We start from the raw sequence: 22,807 nt of genomic DNA, 5'->3' as shown, positions 1-22,807 counted from the left end.
ATCACGCCAACAAATTGATATAAATACCACACCAAGAAAAAACTAAAACCCTCATGCTAGATGCTAAGACGCACAAATCCATGAAAATAAATAATCAGAAAACTCGTAGACTTGCAAATCCATGCCAATAAATAATGAGAAAAGTCCCGCCAAATTGCAAGTATAAAACCTTCACTAGGAATGAAGGTATACTCATGCCAAAAAGTTATTTTTAATGTATCCTGAAACTTGTAAATCATCCACTAAAAGAAACCTCTCAAAAGTTTCAAATCTTGATTGCACAATGAAATACCTGTAAGATATCTCTGGGCAAATAGCCAAGGAAAATCTTTCACTACCAGAGTATCCTTTTCGTGAGGGATTTCGTCCTCAAGAAGGCTAAGATGAACAAGTCTGGAATCTCCAAACTATGCAGGGTTTTCAGAGAGAAAATATCAAAATAATAATCTCCAGAATACTCTAAATGAGAGCCACAACTCTATAAAGTCTCAATGAGAAATTTGGGCAACACCAAAATAGGACAACTTAGAAAATAATAAAATAATAACCTTTAAAATATCATTCAAGTCTTTTATCTCTTTTTCTCCAACATCCACTTATTTTCACTTATATGATAGTCACTTTATAGGATATTTAAGTGAAACAAGAAAATAATATTTCCCAGCCTTAGGAAATTCACCAAGTCTAGAGAAGGAAGGATGTACAATCTAACACTGGTGAAAGGCTGAGACTAGGACTAGTCACCAAAAATAGCATTTACTATAAACACTGATTATGTTAGAAATAGCTAAAAGCCTAAAACTACCAAACCCTGAAACTAAAGATACTGCATGTTAAAGCTGAGAGGAGATTGAAGCTATGACTAACAGTCAAAAGTAGTTGTTACTATAAATAATAACTACTAAAAATAGAAACTGCTAATACTTGGCTGTTTGTATTTATTTCTTGAGCACATTCGATAGTGGTCCTCAGTTGTATTGTATTTTTGTTTCCGTTCTTTCCCCTTTTTGGGGCTGTCTGAGAATTTCTCTTCATAGAACTTTCTATTATATACTAATGTACTCTTGAGCTTCATGGACCTTCTTTTGGTCATATGTGAACATTAATATAATTTCTTTCTTTCTATTGAAAAACACCTGGTCTCATTTTGGTGTAATGTAAGCTTTCATTATAAATGCTTTATATTTCTTTTACTTGATTATATTGGATTTTATGGTACTTTCGTACAAGCTAAATTCAATTTTCTATTTACTGCCCGTCTCTCTCTCTGCAACGATCTGTTCTAGAGGACTCTTGGATGATCCAGGAAAACAGAAAAAGTCTATGGTATATAAGTCGATTAGCAGAGAAAAGATTCTTGAAAAGAACATACTGCAAAGCTACTTTCCAAGAAGATAATCGTTGTCTTAATATACAGAAATAGCAAAATTTTAGACAAGATTTGACTGTAATTGAAGTAGGTAAGATAAGTGGTTTATGAAGGATGTGACACCGCTACCTATTGCAGTGAAGGTACAGATGCTTTCATTGTTTGCCCATGTAGGGAGAGATTTTCATTGAAATGATAATGCTCGGTTGAATCAAATCCTTTTTCTCTAGAGTTATATAAGATGCATCTCTTCAAACAAAATAAATTTGTAATTTATCACGAATACAAGCATACATAAAATGGTTTCTATCTAGCGAAATCAATGAAATGAATTCTTTGAAAAAACGATTTAAACATTTAAGTAATTAGAAAACATAAATATTTTGCATCTCTTAGGCCTTCTTTTTGAAATATAGAAAAATGGCATTACTTACATCATAATCAACATGAAAGGTCATTAACATTGCAAGTGCACAAGCAGTAAATGACATCGCAATGTTGCAATATATAATCTTAATCGTGGAGTAGATAACAATTAGAAAGTAAACAAGGAGTCCTGCCAACTTCAATCTTTAGCATTGATCCTAAAGAAAATGTAAAGAAGTCCATGCAGTTCATATATATAACTAATCATGGAGTAGATCACAGTGAGAAAGTGAAAAGCAGTCCCACCGAGAAAAATATGATAGAAAGAAACAGCTGCAATCTACACATATTTATAAAATATATGTTTCATGACCTCCATGATGCATATTAGTATAATAAACCTTATTTCCATTTCAGGGCTCCATTATAAGATATTGCATATGAACTTGTAGAAAATTAAATTTCCTTACTGGATTGTTGAGGCATTTCTGTGGATCCCCATGTTTACGATTTAGGGCATCAGATATAGCGGTGACAAAATCTGAAGCATACATGCCCATTGATTCCCTATCATGTGAACCGTTAAGTAGAAGAACCTATTATTTAGTAGTCAAAGAATAAAGAATTAGGGCTCAACAAAAATCTAAACAATCCAAAAGAATGATATGTATGCTCAAATAACCACCAATGAAATTTGAGTACATTGCTAATCAACAAACATGACAGCGTAGGTGACAAAAAATATATTTAACATATCCAAAATTTTGGTGAAACACAATAATGTTTTATAGGTAAGACATTTTTGAAAGAAGCAAATCAAATTTGGCTACATGCATAGTATCTTGAGCATGCAATTTAGGGTAGAGATATACACAAGAAGAAATAACAAAAGCAAAAAAAAGAGATTACCAGATTTTTTCACAATTACCAAATGTTTCAATTCCACAAATTAAAGTATTCAATCTTCTATTGTACTTAGGATTCAATCTCATTAAATAGAAAGAGTTACCTTAAGGCAATTCCTTTGACAAATGACCTCACCAACTCCATGCAATACCTGTTTGACAAGAAAATGACTCCAATCATAAAAACCACCACCCAAGTTTAGAAGATATAAGCATGATAATAATAAAAAAATACTAGAACAAAAGAAACACATCAAGATTCTAGCAGTACTAATGATCAGCAATTTCATAGATAAAATGCTAAGTTACCGGTTCGGGTACGGATTCGCAGATTCGGCAAAAAAAAAAATTCTTGGGTATGGGTACGGGTTCGTCCGTACATACATACATATATATATTTATATATTATATATATATATATATATATATATATATATATATATATATATATATATATGTTCAAACATCATAATTATGAATATATATGTTCACAGTTCAAACTTCAAACATACAATGTAACTTTCCCACACAATGATACATAAATGATAACAGATAAATCATAAATCATAAATCCATAATTGCCAATGCCAATAAAGAATTTGATATTCATATATTGTAAATGTAATATCAAATTCATAATTTGCAAAAAAGATAATATTCAAGTTTCAAGTTTCAAACTGATTCAAGTTTGTTTATACATTTTGACTTTTTTGACCTATAATTTTCATGTTTGGTTATACTTTTTTGACTTATACGACCCGTCTTGCTTGGTTATGCTGGGTTCTTTGAGGGTCTTGCCACGCAGGATCCTTGCACCCGGGTCCTGCCCAGGTGGTTGGGTTCTCTGTGGGTCCTACCAAGCAGAATCCTTCCACCCAGGTCCTGCCCAAGTGGTTGGGTTCTCTGTGGAAGGATCTTGCGTGGCAGAACCCACAGAGAACCCAGCCACCTGGGCAGGACCCGGGTGGAATCCAGGAAGAACCAAGCTCGAACCAGGACCCGGACACAGCCTTTTTCCCCAAGAACCAGTATCTGAGATAAAATGAGTATATTCATGTCCACGAGAGAAACAAAAGTAGGTCAATGGGACTCCATAACACATCAATACATAGTAGAAAATTCTAGGAAGAGACCACCCTAGGAAAACAAAAGAAATGGACAAAAGAACTAAAATAAAATGTAATGCAACAACAACACAAACAGTTAAGAAATCTATACAAATAGCAATCGTGGGGAACGAAATCCACAACAAGAAAGGGTTGATGAAGACTAGAAGGATGAGATACAAATTTCTTCAAAAATCTTTGTTAGAGCCTAAAAGCGAGAAATGACCAATGCCATCATCCAGTGTTAGGAAAGGATCAATACAAGATTTGGTAATGCCCGTAGGGGAGTGTTTAAGACTAGGGGGCCAAACATGGTGGTGTAAGTAGGAAGTGAAGCACTTCTTTTAAAATCCTTTGTAACATCCAAGGCCAACGTAGCTCCCATAATAGTGAGTTTTAGGATTATATATCCATATGATCCACTCAACGTGTTCAAGGCTTACTAAGCAATTGGGTACAAACATCTTCCCAAGATGAATCTCCATCGATTGCATAATGAATGAGATGCCCTCAAATGAATTTTTCAAAAATATTTTCAACAATTCCCAACGACTCCAATAGGTTAGAGGATCTCTAATGTACAACATTACATCCTACAAATGGGCAATCAAAACCCAAATCCCAGTTGATTACAAAAATTATTTGCAGCCCATAGAAGCACTTTAGTAAAAGCTTGAATAGAGTCATGTTTGGATGACAATTTGACAAGCAACAACTAACTAGGAAAGATTAGGGCTTAAGAAAAGCTAGGTTGTTAAGCTTTAGAGCTACCCTCCACTCTCAGAGTTTCCTCACAATGGACATGGATAATGGAAAACAACACTAAAAAGTTAAGGGTTTTGAGACCTAAACATCTACGCAAATAAAAAATAGCCTTAAAACTAAATAGGCAAATAAACGGAGAAAAATAAAGAGGCCTTGAAGAGACACATAACTAGGATAAGGATGTCTCAACTAGTGCTTAAAAACTTGCAATTGTTGGCCAAAAACATGACACCAACCTTAACCAACACAACTTTCCAATTGTTATTTTGATTTACGATCACTTCAATGACAAACACAACCACCTTCACTTGTAAGAGAGACATTCAAGCAAATTCTCCAACTTCATTGTGATCATTTGCAAATTAGGACACATTGAAAATGCTAGAAAAGATAGAGCTCTTTTGGGTTCTGTTGATGGTGTTTTTTCACACTATGCAACACAGAATAAAATTCTAAGTATTCTATCCTGCCTTGGACAAAGACTCCTCAAATGCTAAGTTGGTGATCAAATGGGATGAATCCAAGGTTCTAGATGTCAGGTCTGGGCATGCTCTTTGATAGACTCAATTATACATGATGTGATATTGCTGGGATCACAAGGTGGACTTACGTTGAATGCTTGAATGCTTTGAATATCGCTAGAAAGTAGAATGTCATTTGATTTGAAAAAGGGAAAAAGAAATAAGGTTTGAGAGAGATCTAATCTACTCCAAAGAATGCAAGAGCGATGGACAATCTTTGATGAAACCCAACTAAGCTTTGCTTTGACATGCAATGAATGTCTCCACAAGGTTAGTACAATCTTCTAAGGATAGCTTTATGATTTTCAAATCACTACTTCAAGCATACATAGCATCAAGTTGAAGCATATCAATGAAGAAGTGATAATTGAAGTTAAGCTTGACTAAGATCGATCCAGCTAACTACGCAAGGCACTTTACCATCGATAAGGTGTTAGTAGTATGGATGTAAGAATTCACCATTAACCATACACAATGTTCTTCCATTCATTTAAATAACATGAAAATCAAATGAGAAGTACAGACCATGCAAATTGTCGAACCAACACAAAGAATTCACCATATCTTTAATGAAATTTACATGCTTCTTACAACCATATCTTGGCAACAATCTTTGCCTTCTCTTCCTACTCCAATTGCTATCTATTATTGATCAACTACTCAATATTAACCTTTAAAAATCAAGAGGCATGTTTGCCCTCTCGGGTAAACGGTTAAATGCAGAAAGTAAATGCACAGAACATAACGGAAATATATTAAATAACCAGCCTCCGTATTAATTCCACAGTCCATGTACAATAAGTGCTTATAACATTACATCTCACATGACTAACATGATCCTTTCGAAGAAAAGGTACACAATATATAATACCCGAAGGGGTACGACACAACCGTCGCGACTCCAACTACCTACTCGTCGGCTAACTAACTGACCGCCCTAACTCATATTACCGACAACAACATAAACATAATATAACAACATAACATAATGATTATTCCCATCAACATCATCCCCCCCAAGAAAAGAAGTCGACTCCGACGACTTAATACAAAATAGAGATGAACGGCAGGAACTACTAACGTCAGTCGGGCCCGGATCTTATACACTTGCTGCGTCCTCGCCTGAAAACCCTTTTCTGCTACCATCCGATGCTCAAGTGCGGATTTCACCAATATTGCTTCCTTTGCCATCACAGTCCTCCTGTGCCTAACCCAAACTTGTCTGCAAAACACGTTTTTCAGTCTCAGGTTCCACCAACTGCTACTCAAATGATACTGTCTCCCTAGCCAATTTGTCCTCGATAGCCACCCGTGCTGCTCTCCCGGCATCCAACTCCTGAGTACGCTGAACTAAGTCTCACATGACTATTGCCTCCAACATGGTGGTCAGCTCCTCCCGAGCCCTCTGTGCATCCACCACGGCAACCTCACGTCTAGCCGAGACATACTCCGAGTTCCTCAAAGCGTACCAGGCATGCCTGGAGGTGGCCACAATCGGCTGGCACAAATGCTAGGAGACACCTCAAATCCTCCATCACACTCCCCAAAGGCCAAAAACTAAACTGAATAACTCCCTAGTGTCATACAACTGCGCGGACCTGCAATGCCTTCCCTCAAACTCTGTTTGTTCCCAACCTCCAAATCCGTCTCCCTCTACGGCTTATGGCTTCTCCGCCAATGCTTAGCTGCAGGCTTCTTTCTCACAATACGGACAACCACAACACTTCTCGTGGCCTTCTGTAGCTCAAAATAAACTGGGGGTCTGGGGGCAACGCCCCCAGCGGGGTCGAGGGGCAGCGCCCCCGTGGGGTCGTTTTTTTTTTTTTTTTTTTGGCACTGTAATTTCCCCGATGGCATCCCGGCCATACAACCTTCCGGTACGGTCAACAACAGTACTGGCACCTCCGATAGTGCGGTCAACACCCTCCACCGTACGACTGTGTTTGTTTGTGCGGGGGTTGCGTTTACGTCTTCGTGCTCCGCGACAGCAATGGTTTCCACCGCACGGTGGTGGACATCCTACCGTACGATGGTTCCACCGCCGGTGTTCCCACCGTACGATGGTTCCACCGCACGATGGTTCCACCGCACGGTGGTCCCACCGTACGATGGTTCCACCGCACGGTGGTCCCACCGCCGGTGTTGCCACCGCACGCTGGTTCCACCGCCGGTGTTGCCACCGCACGCTGGTTCCACCGTCGGTGTTGCCACCGCACGGTGGTTCCACCGCCGGTGGCCCCACCGTCGGTGTTGCCACCACACGATGGTGCTACCGTACAGTGGTTCCACCGTGGCTTGCTTCTCCTTTTTTTTCCGTACGGTCAGCTGACCCGTACGGCCATACGATTTTTTTTTTTTTTCTTCTTCCTTTTTTTTTTTCTTTTTTTCTTTTTTTTTCTGCTAGAGAGTCTTCTGCTGGGGTCCCCTGTCTCTGAGATCGCCCATCATCCTTCTCAGTTTTCCTTGCCCAAGGGTCTCCTATTGTGGTCCTGTGCCTCTTGAGTCGCCTGCCTCGCCTCTCAGGTCCCCTTCCATCTGCTCAGGTCCCCCTTTGGGCTCTCGGGTGTCCGTCCGGCCTCTCGGGTCCCCTTCGCGCTTCGCGTGGTAGGGTTTCAACTTGTACCCGTTGGTGGCAAGTCTATTTTCCAGTGCCATCCGAAGACCTGGAACCACAAATTCTACAAGGACCACGACCTCCTTCCCATACATAAGAAGAAGAATAATAATAAAGATTTTGAAGACTGCGGTCTTCCACACAGGGTTCCAATCGTTGCCAACACTCTTCAGATTATCTACGTCGCCAGGGTTTCGGGCATCTCCCTTCCAATATTCTTTGTATTCCGACAGGTACACCTCTGTTGGTTGCTCTGGTTCCTCTACTTCAAGCCTATAGCTTTGGAACATTTCGTAATCCTCCATTTGCCAGTGGAAGAGCCTGTTAAGTGAGCATACCTCATCTTCAGAACATCCCTCTAATTCGAGCACCCCTTCACTATTCGGCTCCATCGCGTTCTTGCCCTTGCTTTCATCAGGACCCCCTTCCCCTTTATTAGAGTCCTCTGAGTCCGAGTCTGAAGAGGCGAGCTCTTCGCCGACATCTTGGGTGTGTAGGTCAATGGTATATTTCCGCCCTCCCTTCTCCATGGAAAGTGTATTTTTCTTCCAGTTGTGGTTTACCCTCGCGTTGATCAACCACGCTCTCCCCAGGATGGCGTCATAGCCTTTCTTCTTCGAGGGAATAATCACGAAATCTAACAAGAATGGTTGCGTACCAATTGTCACTTGCTGGGCCATCAACAGGCCGAGTGGCTTAATGCCGTGTTGGTCCGCTCCCACCAGGTTGAATGTGGGTGGCCACAGGGTGGGCTTCCCCAGCCGCTTCCATGTTTCTTCTGGTAGTACATTCACCCCAGATCCCCCGTCCACAATGGTGTCCTTCAGAATGGTCCCACGGATACCCATTTCTACCACAGCTTGGTGTCTACCACTGCTCAAGGCTAATAACATCGAGTCAGTCGAAGGGCTGACGGAAACCTCCACTTGTGGTGTACTCTTCAAAGCAGTGGCAGGAACCCCTACCTGTGGTGCACTCGACGATGCGGTGGCGGGAACCCGTACCTGTGGTGCACTCGACGATGCGATGGCGGGAACCCCTACCTGTGGTGCACTCGATAATGCGGTGGTTTGCACATTGGTGAGGATGGCAGTCCTCAATTGTGGCATAGAGTCTAGAAGGTCTTTTACCTTTATCGGCACCTCCATCTGCAAGATTTGCCCAATGATGTTATTTTCCGCTTCCGTACGGGATGATGTACTCGTCACCTCGTTGTCCCGTCGTTCGGTCATCATCTCACGTTCAATATTGGCCTTTGCCTCCCGTAATCTCTCCTTCTCCGTACGGGGGTCGGGATAAGTGGCTTTTTTCGTCTGGGCGCGAGTGATCGCCAGTACTTCTTTCTCACCAGTCTTCTCAGCCTTCTCAATGTTGAGAAGATTAACCCCTGCCTGCGGGCAATTTGCGTCCTCATGGTCGCCTGGCCCACACCAACGACATAGGTGCTGAGGGGTGGCTTCCTTCATGCAATCACGGGCGAAGTGCCCCCACTGATTACAGGCCCTACATTGGATAATTGGTCGGCCCTTGGCGTCATACTGGATACGGCTTCAATTATTGTTATTGTTGCTATTCCTTCCATCGCCGCGTCTGTTGTTTCAGTATCCTCCCGATGATGCCATTGTGTTAGTATGTTGGCCGGTACCCGCTAGTGCGGATGTTGTGGCCTGCTCTGTGAACAGCACTTGGTTCATTTGCGTTCCTCGGGTTTTCATGTTGTATGGGCACTCCTTGGTGGAGTGTCCCATCACTTGGCAAATCTCGCAAAATGCCTTCTTTTGGCAAGTACCCTTTGTGTGCCCTTCCTCTTTGCACTCAGTGCACCATATGTCCCCTTCGTTCCGACCAGTGCTTCTCATTATTTTGAATTCTTTTCTCATTTGCTCCATGTCTTTCTGGAGCGCTTGCACCCGTTTGCCAGCCTCGTCATCGCTGCTGCTTTCCTGTGAAGGGTCATCATCCTTGGATGAGGATTTATTACTTTTCTTCTTCTTTGATGTTTTGTGTTCGCTCTCCAGGTCCATCGCCCTATTATTAGCGTCGTCATATGACGTCGGGGGTACAATCTTCATTTTTTTCCGTAGCAGAGTACCAATCTATGGCAACTCCTCGTAATGTGGCTGGGAACTGCTGTACCCAGTCATCCTGGTCTGTTACTCCGTTGGCGGACCAAATGGTTTCACATGTACGACAGTGCCGTAAGGGGTCTTCCTTGTCGTCCCCTGTGAACTTTGGTAATTTTTGTTTGCTCGCCATCCCTGGTCGTCTTCCTGGAGGCGGTTGTGTCTGTGTCTGCGGCCCTGCGCTGCTACCTCCGGTAGTGTTGGTGGTGTGTCTTGGAGGTACGGTGTTTTGCCTGTCACGTGTGGCACCTACACCCGTACTGTTGCCCTCCCCTTCGTGCTGACACGCTCCTACTCCTGCTTCCTGTTGGTGATCTTCACTCCGTGGCGTAAGGGATAAGTTCCTAAACTGATCCCAAGTCTCCTTGACTAGATTTCGCCGTAACCTTGTTTCTTCTAGAAATTCTTCGTGACTCCACGTCCTACAATGATCTGGCGACACGTAGAAATTTTCGTCGGCCTCTGCACCTTCCGTGACACCTCCTTGGTTCCCCTCGGGCCCCCCTTCGGCAAGTCGTCCTTCGGCAAGTTGCCTCAGCCTCCATCTACGTTCTACTTGCTGCTCCAGAATCAAAGCCCTCTGCGCGGCCTCCCACTCGTTCGTTTCCGGTTTTCTATTCCTATCTTTATTCAATAGGTTTGGCATTAATTGTCACACATCTCCATAACTTTCAATTCTTAAATCAAAACATGTCTTTATTAATCCATCTCCTCAAGTACAACTCGTGTCAATGACACTTTTATTTGAAAATAAGAAGTTCACAATTCAATTCCCTCCTGGCCTGGCGCCATCTCTTTCTGTTTCCTATCGGCTGTTCTCTTCGTAGCGTTGCAGGATTTGTTGTCGTCGCTCTTCCTGGGCAATCTCCTCCAGGCGGGCCTGTTGTGCCAGCGATGCCTGTGCAAGCAACTGGGGGAGGTGGTTCATCAACTGGTTTACTGCCGGACTAACCTCCAGTGCTGTCCACACGGCACTTGGTGGGATTTCTGCCTCCGCCGCTTCTCGTCGAACGTATGTCTGAATGGCTACCTGGAGCAAAATTGAAAATTCTCACATTGTCGTGTCTTCTCCTGTGTAAAGTTCTGTCCGCGCGTCGTCGGCCTCTGGGTTTACCTCACCAACGGGTAGGCCCATTGTGTCTGTGCGCCATCCGTGTCTTCCCTTCCCGAGTTCGTCTAGGCAACGGAGCCAAATGTTTGCCCTCTCGGGTAAACGGTTAAATGCAGAAAGTAAATGCACAGAACATAATGGAAATATATTAAATAACCAGCCTCCGTATTAATTCCACAGTCCATGTACAATAAGTGTTTATAACATTACATCTCACACGACTAACATGATCCTTTCGAAGAAAAGGTACACAATATATAATACCCGAAGGGGTACGACACAACCGTCGCAACTCCAACTACCTACCCGTCGGCTAACTAACTGACCGCCGTAACTCATTATTACCGACAACAACATAAACATAATATAACAACATAACATAATGATTATTCATGTCAACAAGGCAAAGCCTTATATAGTGCTCTCATTGCAATTGAATGGCTTAGATTGATTCACAATCAATGGCCAAGATTGAAAAATAGAAACCCTAATAAGGGTTTGTTACACCCATTCCACAGCATTTTATGCTTGACCACTGATAAAATTACATTTGATGGGACACATGTCCTCTGAAAATTCGACCAATAAATGACGATGGTAGGTGCATCGAACTCTATGCCCACATGTGGTAGTTATCCCTTTTGATGGATGAGTCGGGTTCATTGAATCTGGACGCCTTAGCTTGAAATGATGTGATTAGATAAGTGATGACTAGGCGCCACCTCAGTCTGTTCTTTGTAACTCATCACAAGTTGTAGTTGTACATGGATGAGGTATATCTCTTGATACTCAACACTTCCAACTTCTTGATGTGATGATGACTTTGCTGAAATTGATCTTCTAACTCTCTTCTGAAATTATCTATTGCGTTGATCACTTGACTTGATCAACTCGCCCCACTGCTAGCTGTCTCCTTGATGATATTTTGATGTAGACCATGTGATGCTTTCTTGAACCTATCCTTCGGGTTGAGAAATCTCTCACTTGATGTAGTCTTGACTTATCATCCTCTTGTGATACTGAAATTTTAACCTCCTTCCCTGTCTCATCAGCTTGATAGATCATTGTAGTTCTTGATCATGATTCCATTCCCTAGTGAGCTCATTCAAACCTTTGCTTGGATCTTCTTGTTGACTTGGCTCTAATGTGTCAATGTTAAACCACCATCCTTTGAGAGCCATTCTGTTCTCCCTACAGTTAGGCCTACCCTTTTAATTTCTCCTTTGTCACCTGCAAAACAAACAATAAGGCATCAAACACACCTAACATATACTTAATTTTACTTACCTTGCATCTCTTAATGCTCCGATTTTGTCAGACCAAATGATATCTTAAGGTCTGATTTTGATTACTTCATGTCTGACCTTATATTTGCCATAGGTCTGTGTTGACGTGGATGAAATCGCATTGCTGCAAACTCCATACGGCCAACGCAGAATAGAATAAACTCACTGAGTATCCTACCCTCTCTTGAAATAAGGGAATCCCTAATGCTATTTTCTACGTTTTGATCAAAGGGGATAACCTCAAGGTTTCTTTTGTCAGGTCTTGACTGCGGGATCTCTCAGTGGCTTGATGTGTTTATGCTGGAAACACAAGGGGACTTACGTTTAATTGGCAACTCTATGTATAAATTCCCCAGGACCTTTTACGGTTTTTCCTTCAGGTGATGTTGGTTAATTTGAAGCTGATTTAGCAGGACTGCAGATTTTCCGAAAAGATAAAATAGGGAGGAAAGAAAGGAAGGATAGGGAGAGAGAGAGATGAACTGTAAATTCTAACTAGGACAGCAGATTCAATTAAACAGACAGACACCTCCAGGAAACTAAATTAGGCATCATCAGTCATTCAGACGCATGTTTGCATAAACTTAGTGCAATCTTCAAAGGAGAAACCAGATTTTCATATTACCAAATACGATATTAGAACTTCTACATTCATGATATATATATTTGATAATCGAACTGAATCATAAAATGGTCCAAATTAACCATGCGGAAAGGAAAAGCAATCAGCTATCCTCTAATGGTATGGACTGTAAAGGCTCTATCAGATGCTTGATTAAAAAAACTGCTGTGCAAAATGAATAGACATAATTAAAAGCTTTCAAAATTAAGTGAAGAAGGAGACCATGCACTCACAAGGAAACTTGAAAATAGTTTTAATCCATTGTATTAATTCCTGCAAATTCCTTCAGAGCTTTCGCAACAATCCAAGAACTTCTTACAAAATGAGGGAAAACCAGTCCTTTAAATAGGCCTCAAAAAGATGAATGGCCTGGATTAAATCTTCATAAGTGGCCCAGATTCATCCATAAAGCAGGGCTGCCCATACCCATAAATGGGAGGCAAATATCAACAACCACCCCAAAGGGAGTAATAACTACCCAAAAAAGGATAATTACAACAATTGGAATAATCCAAAAAAAGGTGTATAAAAAGCTTTACAATTTGTTGACCAGAAGTCAACTGTCACCCTTTTGGGACAAAAGTGCATTTTTAAGACTTGGAGGGAAAAAGGCACTTTTGAGAAACTACTTTCTCTATTTTGGTTTCACATTCTTTCTTTAGAAACTGGTCCTCGTCATGCAGGTATTCCCTCCATAAATCACGACCTGCCGCTCGTTCCTTGCGAACATATTCCTGAAATTTGATACATAACTGGAAGAGGAGGCTAAAAGGTGGCATGGGAGGGTGGCGAATTTTGTACTGCATGCCCTCAAGATACTGGTCTACGTGCCTTAAACCGTCCTTCCAGCTGGAGCGATTACACTCGAAGCACAATATGTCTGAATGGAACTGACCAGCAAAACTCAAGTCTTCAACGGAATAAGAAACCTTATCTGCTCCCAACTTTTCTTCCCAATCCGGCCGGATTACACTGTCGGATAGGTCATTTATCCACCCTGAAACCATTGATCGGAGGATGGTCTTGCCTAGTTCTTGCATGTTCCCCAGAATTACCTCACATGCGTCATTTTCCTTGTCAATAATTTCCTGGGCGTCGTTCTTCATGGTGACGGTCCAGTACCATTCCTTGAGAACACTGATGCCATGGGGATCTAGGATGTCAGGCAGTGTGGGAATCTGTGTATGTGTCCAGAAAAGAGCTCTTATGAGGGGGAGGGTAGAGGCCGCTACCTCGTGCATGTGAAGGGATTCCCTCTTTACCTCCAACAGCCTGACTAGAGTGAGCTCTCGATGGAGAGCCATTTCCTTCACTTCCCTAAGGATCTGTTCTCCCTTTTTCTTGATGTCCTGCATCCATTCCTTGACGGCCTTTGCGGTATCCCGAATTCCTTCAAATTCAGTTGTGGTCCTTTGTGCCAATGCTATTGGGGGAATATGGGATTCAGAGGAGTTGTGTAATGGCCGTAGGAGCTTATCGATGTATCCCTCGGCTTGTTCAGCACGGGCCCAATACATATCCTTTTCAGCGGTGATTTCCTCGAGCTGTCTGAGTATGTTCTGCACTGAGTCCTTAAATTCCTCCTTTTCTTGCTCTTTTGTAGCTCGTCCGATGGGGACAGTCGTAATGCTATTATCTGCCAGTGTTATTTGATCTGCTGGCTTGTCCACGGGCGGGGTGGCAATATGAAGAGTGCGGTTCCTTTGCTCATCCCTGGTTACCTTAGAGTATGCCCTTGGTTTCTTCTTCCCTTTAGTTTTTGCTTGATCCATTCGTGAGAAGATATCCTCTAGATCGATGGGTGCCTTGGTGGCGGCCCTGCGCTGAGCTCTGGCGATCAGCCACTCTTGAGGCACCGTCTGGGTTGAGGATAGGGTCAAGTTAGCACCCTGTTCTCCTATACTCTCAACCGATTGACCACAAATTAGCAGCTGCCCCGCCATCGGAGGGGTGAAAGAAGGAGGAAGCTCCTTGCTTGCAGCTGAGTTCTCCCCTATTTCGCTGAACAATTGTTTGACATCCTCCTGTGAAGGTTGCTCCTCGGTTCTCTCGAGCTCATGAATTTCGTCTGTTCTTTGTTCCCCTTCGACGGTCGAGTCGTCCTTGGCTGTATTGAGGAGTAGCAATTCGTGACGGCTTTGCTGGGTAGGTTCATGCACCTCGACCCCCTGGGTGGATGGGATTTCTCCTTCCTTTATTTGGTCACCCAGTTTGGTCAACTTGGGGCCTTTTGGCTCGGTGTCCGGTATATCAAGTGCAGGAGGATCATTGGCCTCGAATGCATCGATGTCGCTCTGGGAAGGCGGAGCAGGTACGCAATCCAATTCTATGGCGTCGTCGGACGAACTGGGGTCCTTTGAAGATGAAGTGGCCTCTGGCCTCCTTATGGGAATCTTCTCCCTTCTTGTTCTTTTGGACGTCCAAGTCCCTCTGCAGGCCTTAGCTTTCTTTCTTTTCTCTGGTTTCTCAGCTGATGTCCTTTCGTCTTCGGAAGATTGAGAGTGGAGACTGCCCATCAAATGGTAAGTAAACTGGACCCCCTCATGGACTAGCCTCTCGATCTGGTGATGTAACCATTGATCTGTATATCTTGCTGGGGCTATCATAACTGCTTCGAAATCCGTGATTGGGTCCTGAGACCAATCAACGCCTGGCAAGAGGTGCCTTACTGCCTCGAATTCTCGGACTTGGAGGCAGTTCCTCGAGTCCGTGAGCTGATCTGGGACCTGACGGTACTCAAAGAGTCGCATCTGCTGCACACTCAACCTAGAATATTCCCGTCGCCTGACTTCGTAGTCATCGGAGCAATTTTTCCAATAGTCTTCAATTGACTCCTTTGCTCTGGAGCGCCTACCGTAGGCTCTCTTCGCCAAATTGTCATGATCAAAACATTTCCTTGGGAAATGTTCCTGTAGGCCATAAGAGGCTAGCTCCGTAAGGGACTCCTCTGCTAGGGTGGGGGTTCTCAATTGGACATCATGGCTGCCTATGATCATAGGAAATGTGAATCCAGCCTGCTTGCTCTCTCGTAGTAATATGCCGGCGGGGCGTGATTGCCTTGCCACCTCCATGAGGATTGCTTTATCGGTTGGGTATCGCGGAAGTCGAAGGGGGGCACCATCGAAGCCAGCTATTCGGATGTAGGAGAACCTTGGGAACTGAATGAACCAGGCCCCATACCTCTGCACTAAAGTGGTAGCTTGCTCCGAGAGCCTTATGTGCAACCCTCCCTGCATTAGCCTGACCAGGCGCATTGTGAAGGCGTCGTTGACGCGTTCGTACTGACCAACCGCGTAAGCCGGGCTGTTCTTTTCCCTTTGAGCTATATCCTGGTAATGCAGCTGCGGGTAGCAATCATAGACCTTCACCTGACAAGGCCCATTCCCGATCTCACCTTTCATTATTAACCCTGGCAGTGGCTGGTTCTTTGCGAACATATAGACCAAATAGGAGGTCATGGTGAAGTACTTCTTTGTTTCGAGCTCAATCAGCTAAGCGTGGATGTTATCGCTTATGATCTGGGCCCAGTCAAACTTAGACTTTCCGGCAAAGACCTGCTCTGTAAAATAGAACATCCACTCTTCAAAGTAGCTGGACTTAGGAAGTCCCATGACTCGGCTGAGTAAGGTGACCATGTTCCCATGTTCATTATGAAAGTCACTTCTAGGGGTCTTTTTCACAATCCTGGTGTTCGGAGGCCTTTTCTCCTTGAACCATTCTTCGTTAATCAATGCCCTGCATCGGGCCGGATTCATATCATATGCCCCTTGTGCTTCGTCCATTGTTGTAGCTATGGGATTATTTGGAAAGGGGATATCAAATGCATCACCGATAGCCTCAGGGGAGAAGTCGGCGATAGTCATATTTTCCAGAAGCACTAATCTGGACTTTGGTTCGTAATGCCGAGCAGCCTCCACTACTAATTCATAGTTCTGGATTGCTGGAGGAAAACCTGCTGCTTGGGCGATGCCACTTTCCACCATTTGCCTAGGCCTGCCATATGCGTTGGGTGAGAAGACCCGATTCCTGAAGTCCTGAATATCAATGTGGCCAAGGTCGGTGTCACCAATGTTGTCCCAGACACTCTGGACCTTCGACTCTCTTAATCCTCCCCTCTGATATTGATACTTCATTCTTTCAACTTTTCGCGGGATGTCTGATTTGGATGCTCGTGAAGTTTCGGCTGCAGCGGGTGTTTTTGATGATTCCGCCGCCGATTTAGGCATCTATCCTGCACAGTCGGACGCGGATTACAAAGTGATACAAGGACGATAATGCGGGTTAGATAACAACAGAAGTGTTTCAGCACGCCGGGATTAGTTTAAATATCATTTTAGCTAACAACTTGATTAACTTTAACAGCATTGTATTCCTGAAGATTTACGACTACGCACTATCACTTTCGGATTTTGGATTAATTTTCAACAGAGGCAAAACATGAGAATTTTTGAATTTGAAAAGAGATGCAGTTTCTGGCTAAACCTCGGGAGTGAATTCTAAATTTCGAATGTTTGAATAACGCTTTATAAAAAAGAGATGTAGACTTCAAGAATTCAAGCATTGTGATCAAATTTCGCGCATTTACCTATTTGATTTACACATTTTCAAATGACCATACGCATTAAAGCGTACTTACCTGATGGGAGCGGATGACAAGAGATTACCCGACCTCGTCGCGTGTAGTGAACGGACGATCCTGCAAAGTTTGAATCCCAACGGTTATCCTTTTGATTTAAATTTTCGCGGCTTGGCGGATGAAAGGGAATTTATCAATTTTAAATGGTTCTATCCTTGGCAATCTGAATTTAAATGGTCGACGGGGAGGGTGATGCGGCGTCTTACCTCCTTGTTTTCGGATTTTGGAGAGCTCTTTCAAATTTTGAATTGCATTCTCTCTTCAACTTTGGATTTTGACAAATTTGGAGGTTTCGGAATTTAACCTGGCTTCACTCGGCCTGCACGAAATTCGGAGCTTGGACGCTATTTGCAACCTTGGAGATCTCAACCCGCTGGCGAATTTCGGAAGTCCCTGGGGTTTAGGCAGGCTGGAGACACTTTCGAAGCTGGGAACGCTTTCGAAGTTGGGAACGCGGATAACTAACCTCGGTAAACCTTGGACATTTCGGAGCCCGCCCAAGCTTTGGCGAATTGGAAAACTCAGAGGACTCGCCGTCTATGCTGAATGCTCGTTCAAACTTCGGGGGGGTTTGTTCTGAAAGCTTGTGCACTTCAACTTCGCGATTTCGGACCTAGGGCCCGAAAAGAGGCTTCGCGATATAAACTTCGGCTTCGCGTTTAAACTTCGGCTCTGGGGTCCGAAAAGGAGCTTCGCGATATAAACTTTGGCTTCGCGTTTAAACTTTGGACCTGGGGTCCGAAATTCGGACTCAAATGCTCATCGGGCTTTCGGACCTCAACGTGCTTAAAAGACTTCGCACCTTTCGCAACCTCGGACCTGAGGTCGAAAATAACACCTTGTGTTTTACGAACTTCGGACCTGGGGTCCGAAAGTGAGCTCCTTAAGTGATTTCAGGTGCTTCTAAAAGACGTCGCATTAACTTCGAACTTGGGGTCCGAGAATTGGGGCCTAAGCGCTTTTTCGGGCTTTCGGACCTTATGCGTCCCTTTTTGCTTTTCGCCCTCTGCTTAAGCTTTCTTCGGGGGGCCGAAAATAAAGATTTTGAGTTTTAAACTTCGGACCTGGGGTCCGTTTTAAACGTTTCGCGATTTACTTTAAACTCAGGGGTCCGAAAATGGGCTTAAGTGGCTTTTCGGAGCAAAGCACCATCTTGTTTCAAAATATTGCACGATTTAAACTTCGGACCTGGGGGTCCGAAAATAAAGATTTTTATTTGACTTTCGGACTTTCGGACCTAATGCGTCCTTTTCAGAACATTCCGCCTTCATTAAAAAACTCGGACCTGAGGTCCGAAAATCGTTTTTTGTGATTTTTTTGGGGGGGGCGGAATCTGCTCCTTAGAGAATTTTGGAAACTTGTACAGAATGTCGGACCTCCCACCAGCTTCGCCAGACTCCACAAATCTGGACTTGGGAGGCATCAGAATACCAAGGCACTCGGCCGAGCAATTTGATCTTTTAGGAGGCGAAAATCATCTCTTGCCCAAACCTTGCAGGGGTCGGGTAGCAAACTTTATGCAATCGGCCTTATAGCTCTGGCTTGGCGGGGTCCGTTAGTTCCTACCATCTTACGCCTATCCAAGGCAATCTTCAAAATTTTGGAACAAAGCTCTTGGCATTCACGCCCGAGAGCTGGACCCGTCAGGAGAACTCACTGGTCCATTATTCCAACGTCAATCAGTTTACGGATTGGTTGCGAACTCGCTCGAAGAGACACGAGAAACTCTGCTTGGATCCTCAGGACAACAACCGAAAACTCAAAACAGGAAAGGGGGACCCTGTCGGCGACAGGGAGCGTGTGCAACGCACAACAGTCTGATTTGCATTGATTTCATAACAGACTGATTATATCAGTTCGATTGCTCCTTTTAACAAAATTATCTTCTTTCAAATGAGCGTGCTCTTGATTGATCACTGGATTTTGTGTCAAAATCGTCTTCCCTATAAGGTAGTTCGCTGTGATCAGCAATAGCAACTGGAACAATGTCTGATCAAGAACAAGGTCGCTGGCTTTAGAGCTTGTGAAAAGGTTGTATTCGCTGTTGATAATGATCAATCTCACCACCTTCAATAATTGCCTTGTCTTCAAATTGGAAATTGCTGATGAAAAGAATGCCCCCTTTGCCTTAAATCGGATCTGATTAGAATCGCTAAAAGCTGATGAATGTGATTTCAATTTTGTGTTTGATCAAATGAAATGATCAAACGCAATATATAGCTGCCTGAAAGAGGATCGTACCTCATCATATAAGCCGACTTGTGATTCTTCATGAAATGATTTGTAATTGAAATCAAAAGGCCGACTTGAACCTCAATTAAATAAATGTTTATCATTAAATGCAGTGAGGCCTTTGGAAATCACAATGATTCAAATCGCAGCTCTAAAAATTTGTCCTTTTATTGCCAACGGTAATCAAACCCTTATGTCGCACTTTTTCATGATGTAGGGACAAGCTAATGTCTTAAACCGCACTTTTCATGTGTCCAAGAAGAGGTTGATTGCTTAAGTCACTGATTTACCTTGAGTAGGGACGGATTGAATTTCTTATGTCGTTCTTTGAGCTTGCCAAGGGACACTTTCATCTCATGAATCGCTGTTTTCTATTCGAAAGGACGGGCTTATTGTCTTAAGTCATTGTTTGCCTTAGTCAAGGGATAGGTTCATTTCCTTATGTCGCTGATTCCACTAAGGCAGGGACGGCTTCACTGCTTATGTCCCTGATTTGACATGAGTAGGGACCGATTAATTCCTTAAATCGCATATTTGGCAAGACAAGGGACATAGCACAAGGCTTAGTCGGTTTGGTTGAATGGTCAAAGGAAGAGCTGGCTCTTATGATATGGCATTATAAATGCCTCTAAAAACTTTTTCTTTCTTCCTTTCTAAAGTTTTTGGTGGGGCCCAATCAATGTGTGCCAAAGTAGTAAAAAGGGAGTCAAAGCGAATCACAAGGTATGTGAAGTGCCTAAAAAAACTTTTAAATCTCCACCTTAGACTTTGTGGGGCCAAGTAATGCTATGGTAGTGAAGGGTGGTCAAAGCTAGTGAGGTGGAAGGATAAAAGGGAAGAAGGCAGTGGTAAGGAGAAGCTACGGGAGTAGGGTGCAAGGGACACGAGGGTAGGATAAGAGCTGCGGCAGTAGGAAAAGGAAATAAATGGGATAACGGGGTGGTGGAAGGAAGGGAGGGTGGATGAAGGGAAGGAAGGTAATGGGAAGGTATGTTAGAAAGTGGGAGGTATAAGTGATGAAAAGATAGAGGATGGAAGGAGAAGGATGAGTGGAAGGTTAAGGGTAAAATAATGGAGGATGAAAGGATATGGGAGGAAGGAAGTGTAAGGCAGAAAAGATGGAGGGGTTGTGCGATGAAGAGGGAGTGAAATGGAAATGAGGGGAGATGGAAATGGGGGTGATCAGGCTTGGGCACTATTGGTGTCTGTTTTATCATCTACCAAACATTAGAATAGGATACCCGAAGGTATTCCATCCTCTCCTGAAAAATCACTACTGATTCCAAGGTCTATATGTGCGAACAAGCGACTTTAGTGAAATAGCTTCTTGGCTAGTGTATGTTGAAAATATCAAGAGGGACTTACGTTAACAAGTATCTTTGAACTGCTGCACTTAGACTGATTTAGCAATTTTAGGCTCTTCTTTTTTTGGGGATTTTCTGGGATTTAGACTTTCAAAAAGGAGAAAAGAGATAGGATTTAGGAAGGCTAATCTAATCCTACGAACTCCGAAGACTATATCAATTGGGTGCTCTCGAGAAACCAGACTTTGCTTCGCCACACTAGGGACAACTACACCAAGCCGGTGCAATCATCAATGGATTGTGCTTATGATTAATACATTGGGATGCACGGAGGATGGGCTCAGACTAACTTTTCATGGTAAAATGGAAATCATCCATTTACCAAAAGTATGAGCGGAGATACACCGTCAATTGACACTTATCAAATCCTTCATTCAAATTAACAACAATGAAAGCAAATCTAGATTAATTTTAACTAAGTGTTGAGGAAATTGAAACCATGCAAATCATTCAAACAATAGGGATTACAAAGCAAGCGCACATGCAATATATTATTTGGAAATGACCTTATGCAACAATACATCAAAAACCTCACACTCTCCAAATGAGAGGAGGTAGCCTTATATAGTTTTCAGAAAATAATAAACGACCAAGATCAAACAGTGATCAAGGGACCAAATTGAAAGCTACAAACCCTAATTAGGGTTTTCCAAAACTAACTACCCTCAACCAATGAGAAAATTACATTTGGGACACTTGTCCTTCTTGCTAAATATGAACCATCAATGAAAATAGAAGGTTGTTGCATTGTGAAGTGTGCCCTTCTAGAAGCTTTTGGATAAGTCAGGTTCATTGAACCTGGACATGTTGACTTGGAGCAATCTGATTGGTCAAAAGATGATGAGGCGCCACCACAGCGTGTTGGATGTCTTCCTTGAATTTTCCAATTTGTGTCAAGAAATTGTCTAAGTATGGAAATTTGATTCCTTCTTGTCACCATTTCATTCTCCTTGGGAGCTTGTCTTTTTTTAATTTCTTCAGGAGATGAAATCCTTCAAGAAGTTGGAAATTTATTTAACTTTTCCATATTTTCACCAAGTCTGAGAACTTTTTCTTTCTTGATGCCTTGCGATTCTTTCAAGTGCCTCGAATTTGGAGAAGAAATCTCTTCGCGAAGTATTTCTCATACTTAGCCAAATTTTGGCACTCTCTATACTCGGGCGAACCTTGCTCGTGGTCCCGTCTTCAATTCTAAATTTGGCTTGAAACTCCATTTGTGTTTTCTGTGACGATCCTGCCTTCAGCTGCCAATTTATGTTGAGCGGGAGGAGGGTAAAAGCTCTAGATAACCCCTTGCAAATATGAAATGATGGGATCAAGTTGTTCAGGCATTCGCTATGATCATGCCCTCCCTCTCAATACCCTGACATTTGGAGAATAATTTCTCCATGCCTTCATCATAATTGAGGAAATTGGAATTTTCTCATACTTAGCCAAATTTTGGCTATCTCCACGCTCAGATGAACTTTGCTCATGAACTTGTCCTCAATCCTCTGTTTGGCTTGAAATTCCAGTTGCGATCTCTATGATGATCCCGCTTCTATTTCCTCCTACGACCTGTAAAACCAAAGGAAAATAAGTTAGAAATCTATCTTGGATTAAAGAAAATCGAGGCTGCGAACGGCCAAGTGTTTGGAGATTTCATTTCATTTTCATACTTAGCCACAAAAAATGGATTTTCATATGTAAATTTTTCAATCCTAAGGATAACTGTGATCACAATCCAACACCAAGTGTTATAACCCTCTTACTTAGTCAATAAAATGATTTTCCTTCACTAAGAATTC

At 42.8% G+C, this 22,807-nt stretch overlaps 1 protein-coding gene across 1 annotated transcript in view; it reads right to left on the bottom strand.

Moving 5' to 3' along the window:
• LOC131062017 (uncharacterized protein YNL011C) overlaps positions 1 to 22,807 on the bottom strand; it is a 255,936-nt gene that overhangs the window by 15,900 nt on the left and 217,229 nt on the right. Inside the window, exons 10-11 of the mRNA XM_057995873.2 lie at positions 2,745 to 2,792; positions 2,206 to 2,331 (exon numbers count right to left, since the gene is read on the bottom strand). Coding sequence (XP_057851856.2) covers positions 2,206 to 2,331; positions 2,745 to 2,792 — 174 coding nt within the window. The remainder of the gene's footprint in view (positions 1 to 2,205; positions 2,332 to 2,744; positions 2,793 to 22,807) is intronic.

Source organism: Cryptomeria japonica, chromosome 2 (genome assembly GCF_030272615.1).
Source record: "Cryptomeria japonica chromosome 2, Sugi_1.0, whole genome shotgun sequence".
Lineage (NCBI taxonomy): Eukaryota > Viridiplantae > Streptophyta > Pinopsida > Cupressales > Cupressaceae > Cryptomeria > Cryptomeria japonica.
This window is presented reverse-complemented; position numbering and strand designations above follow the sequence as displayed.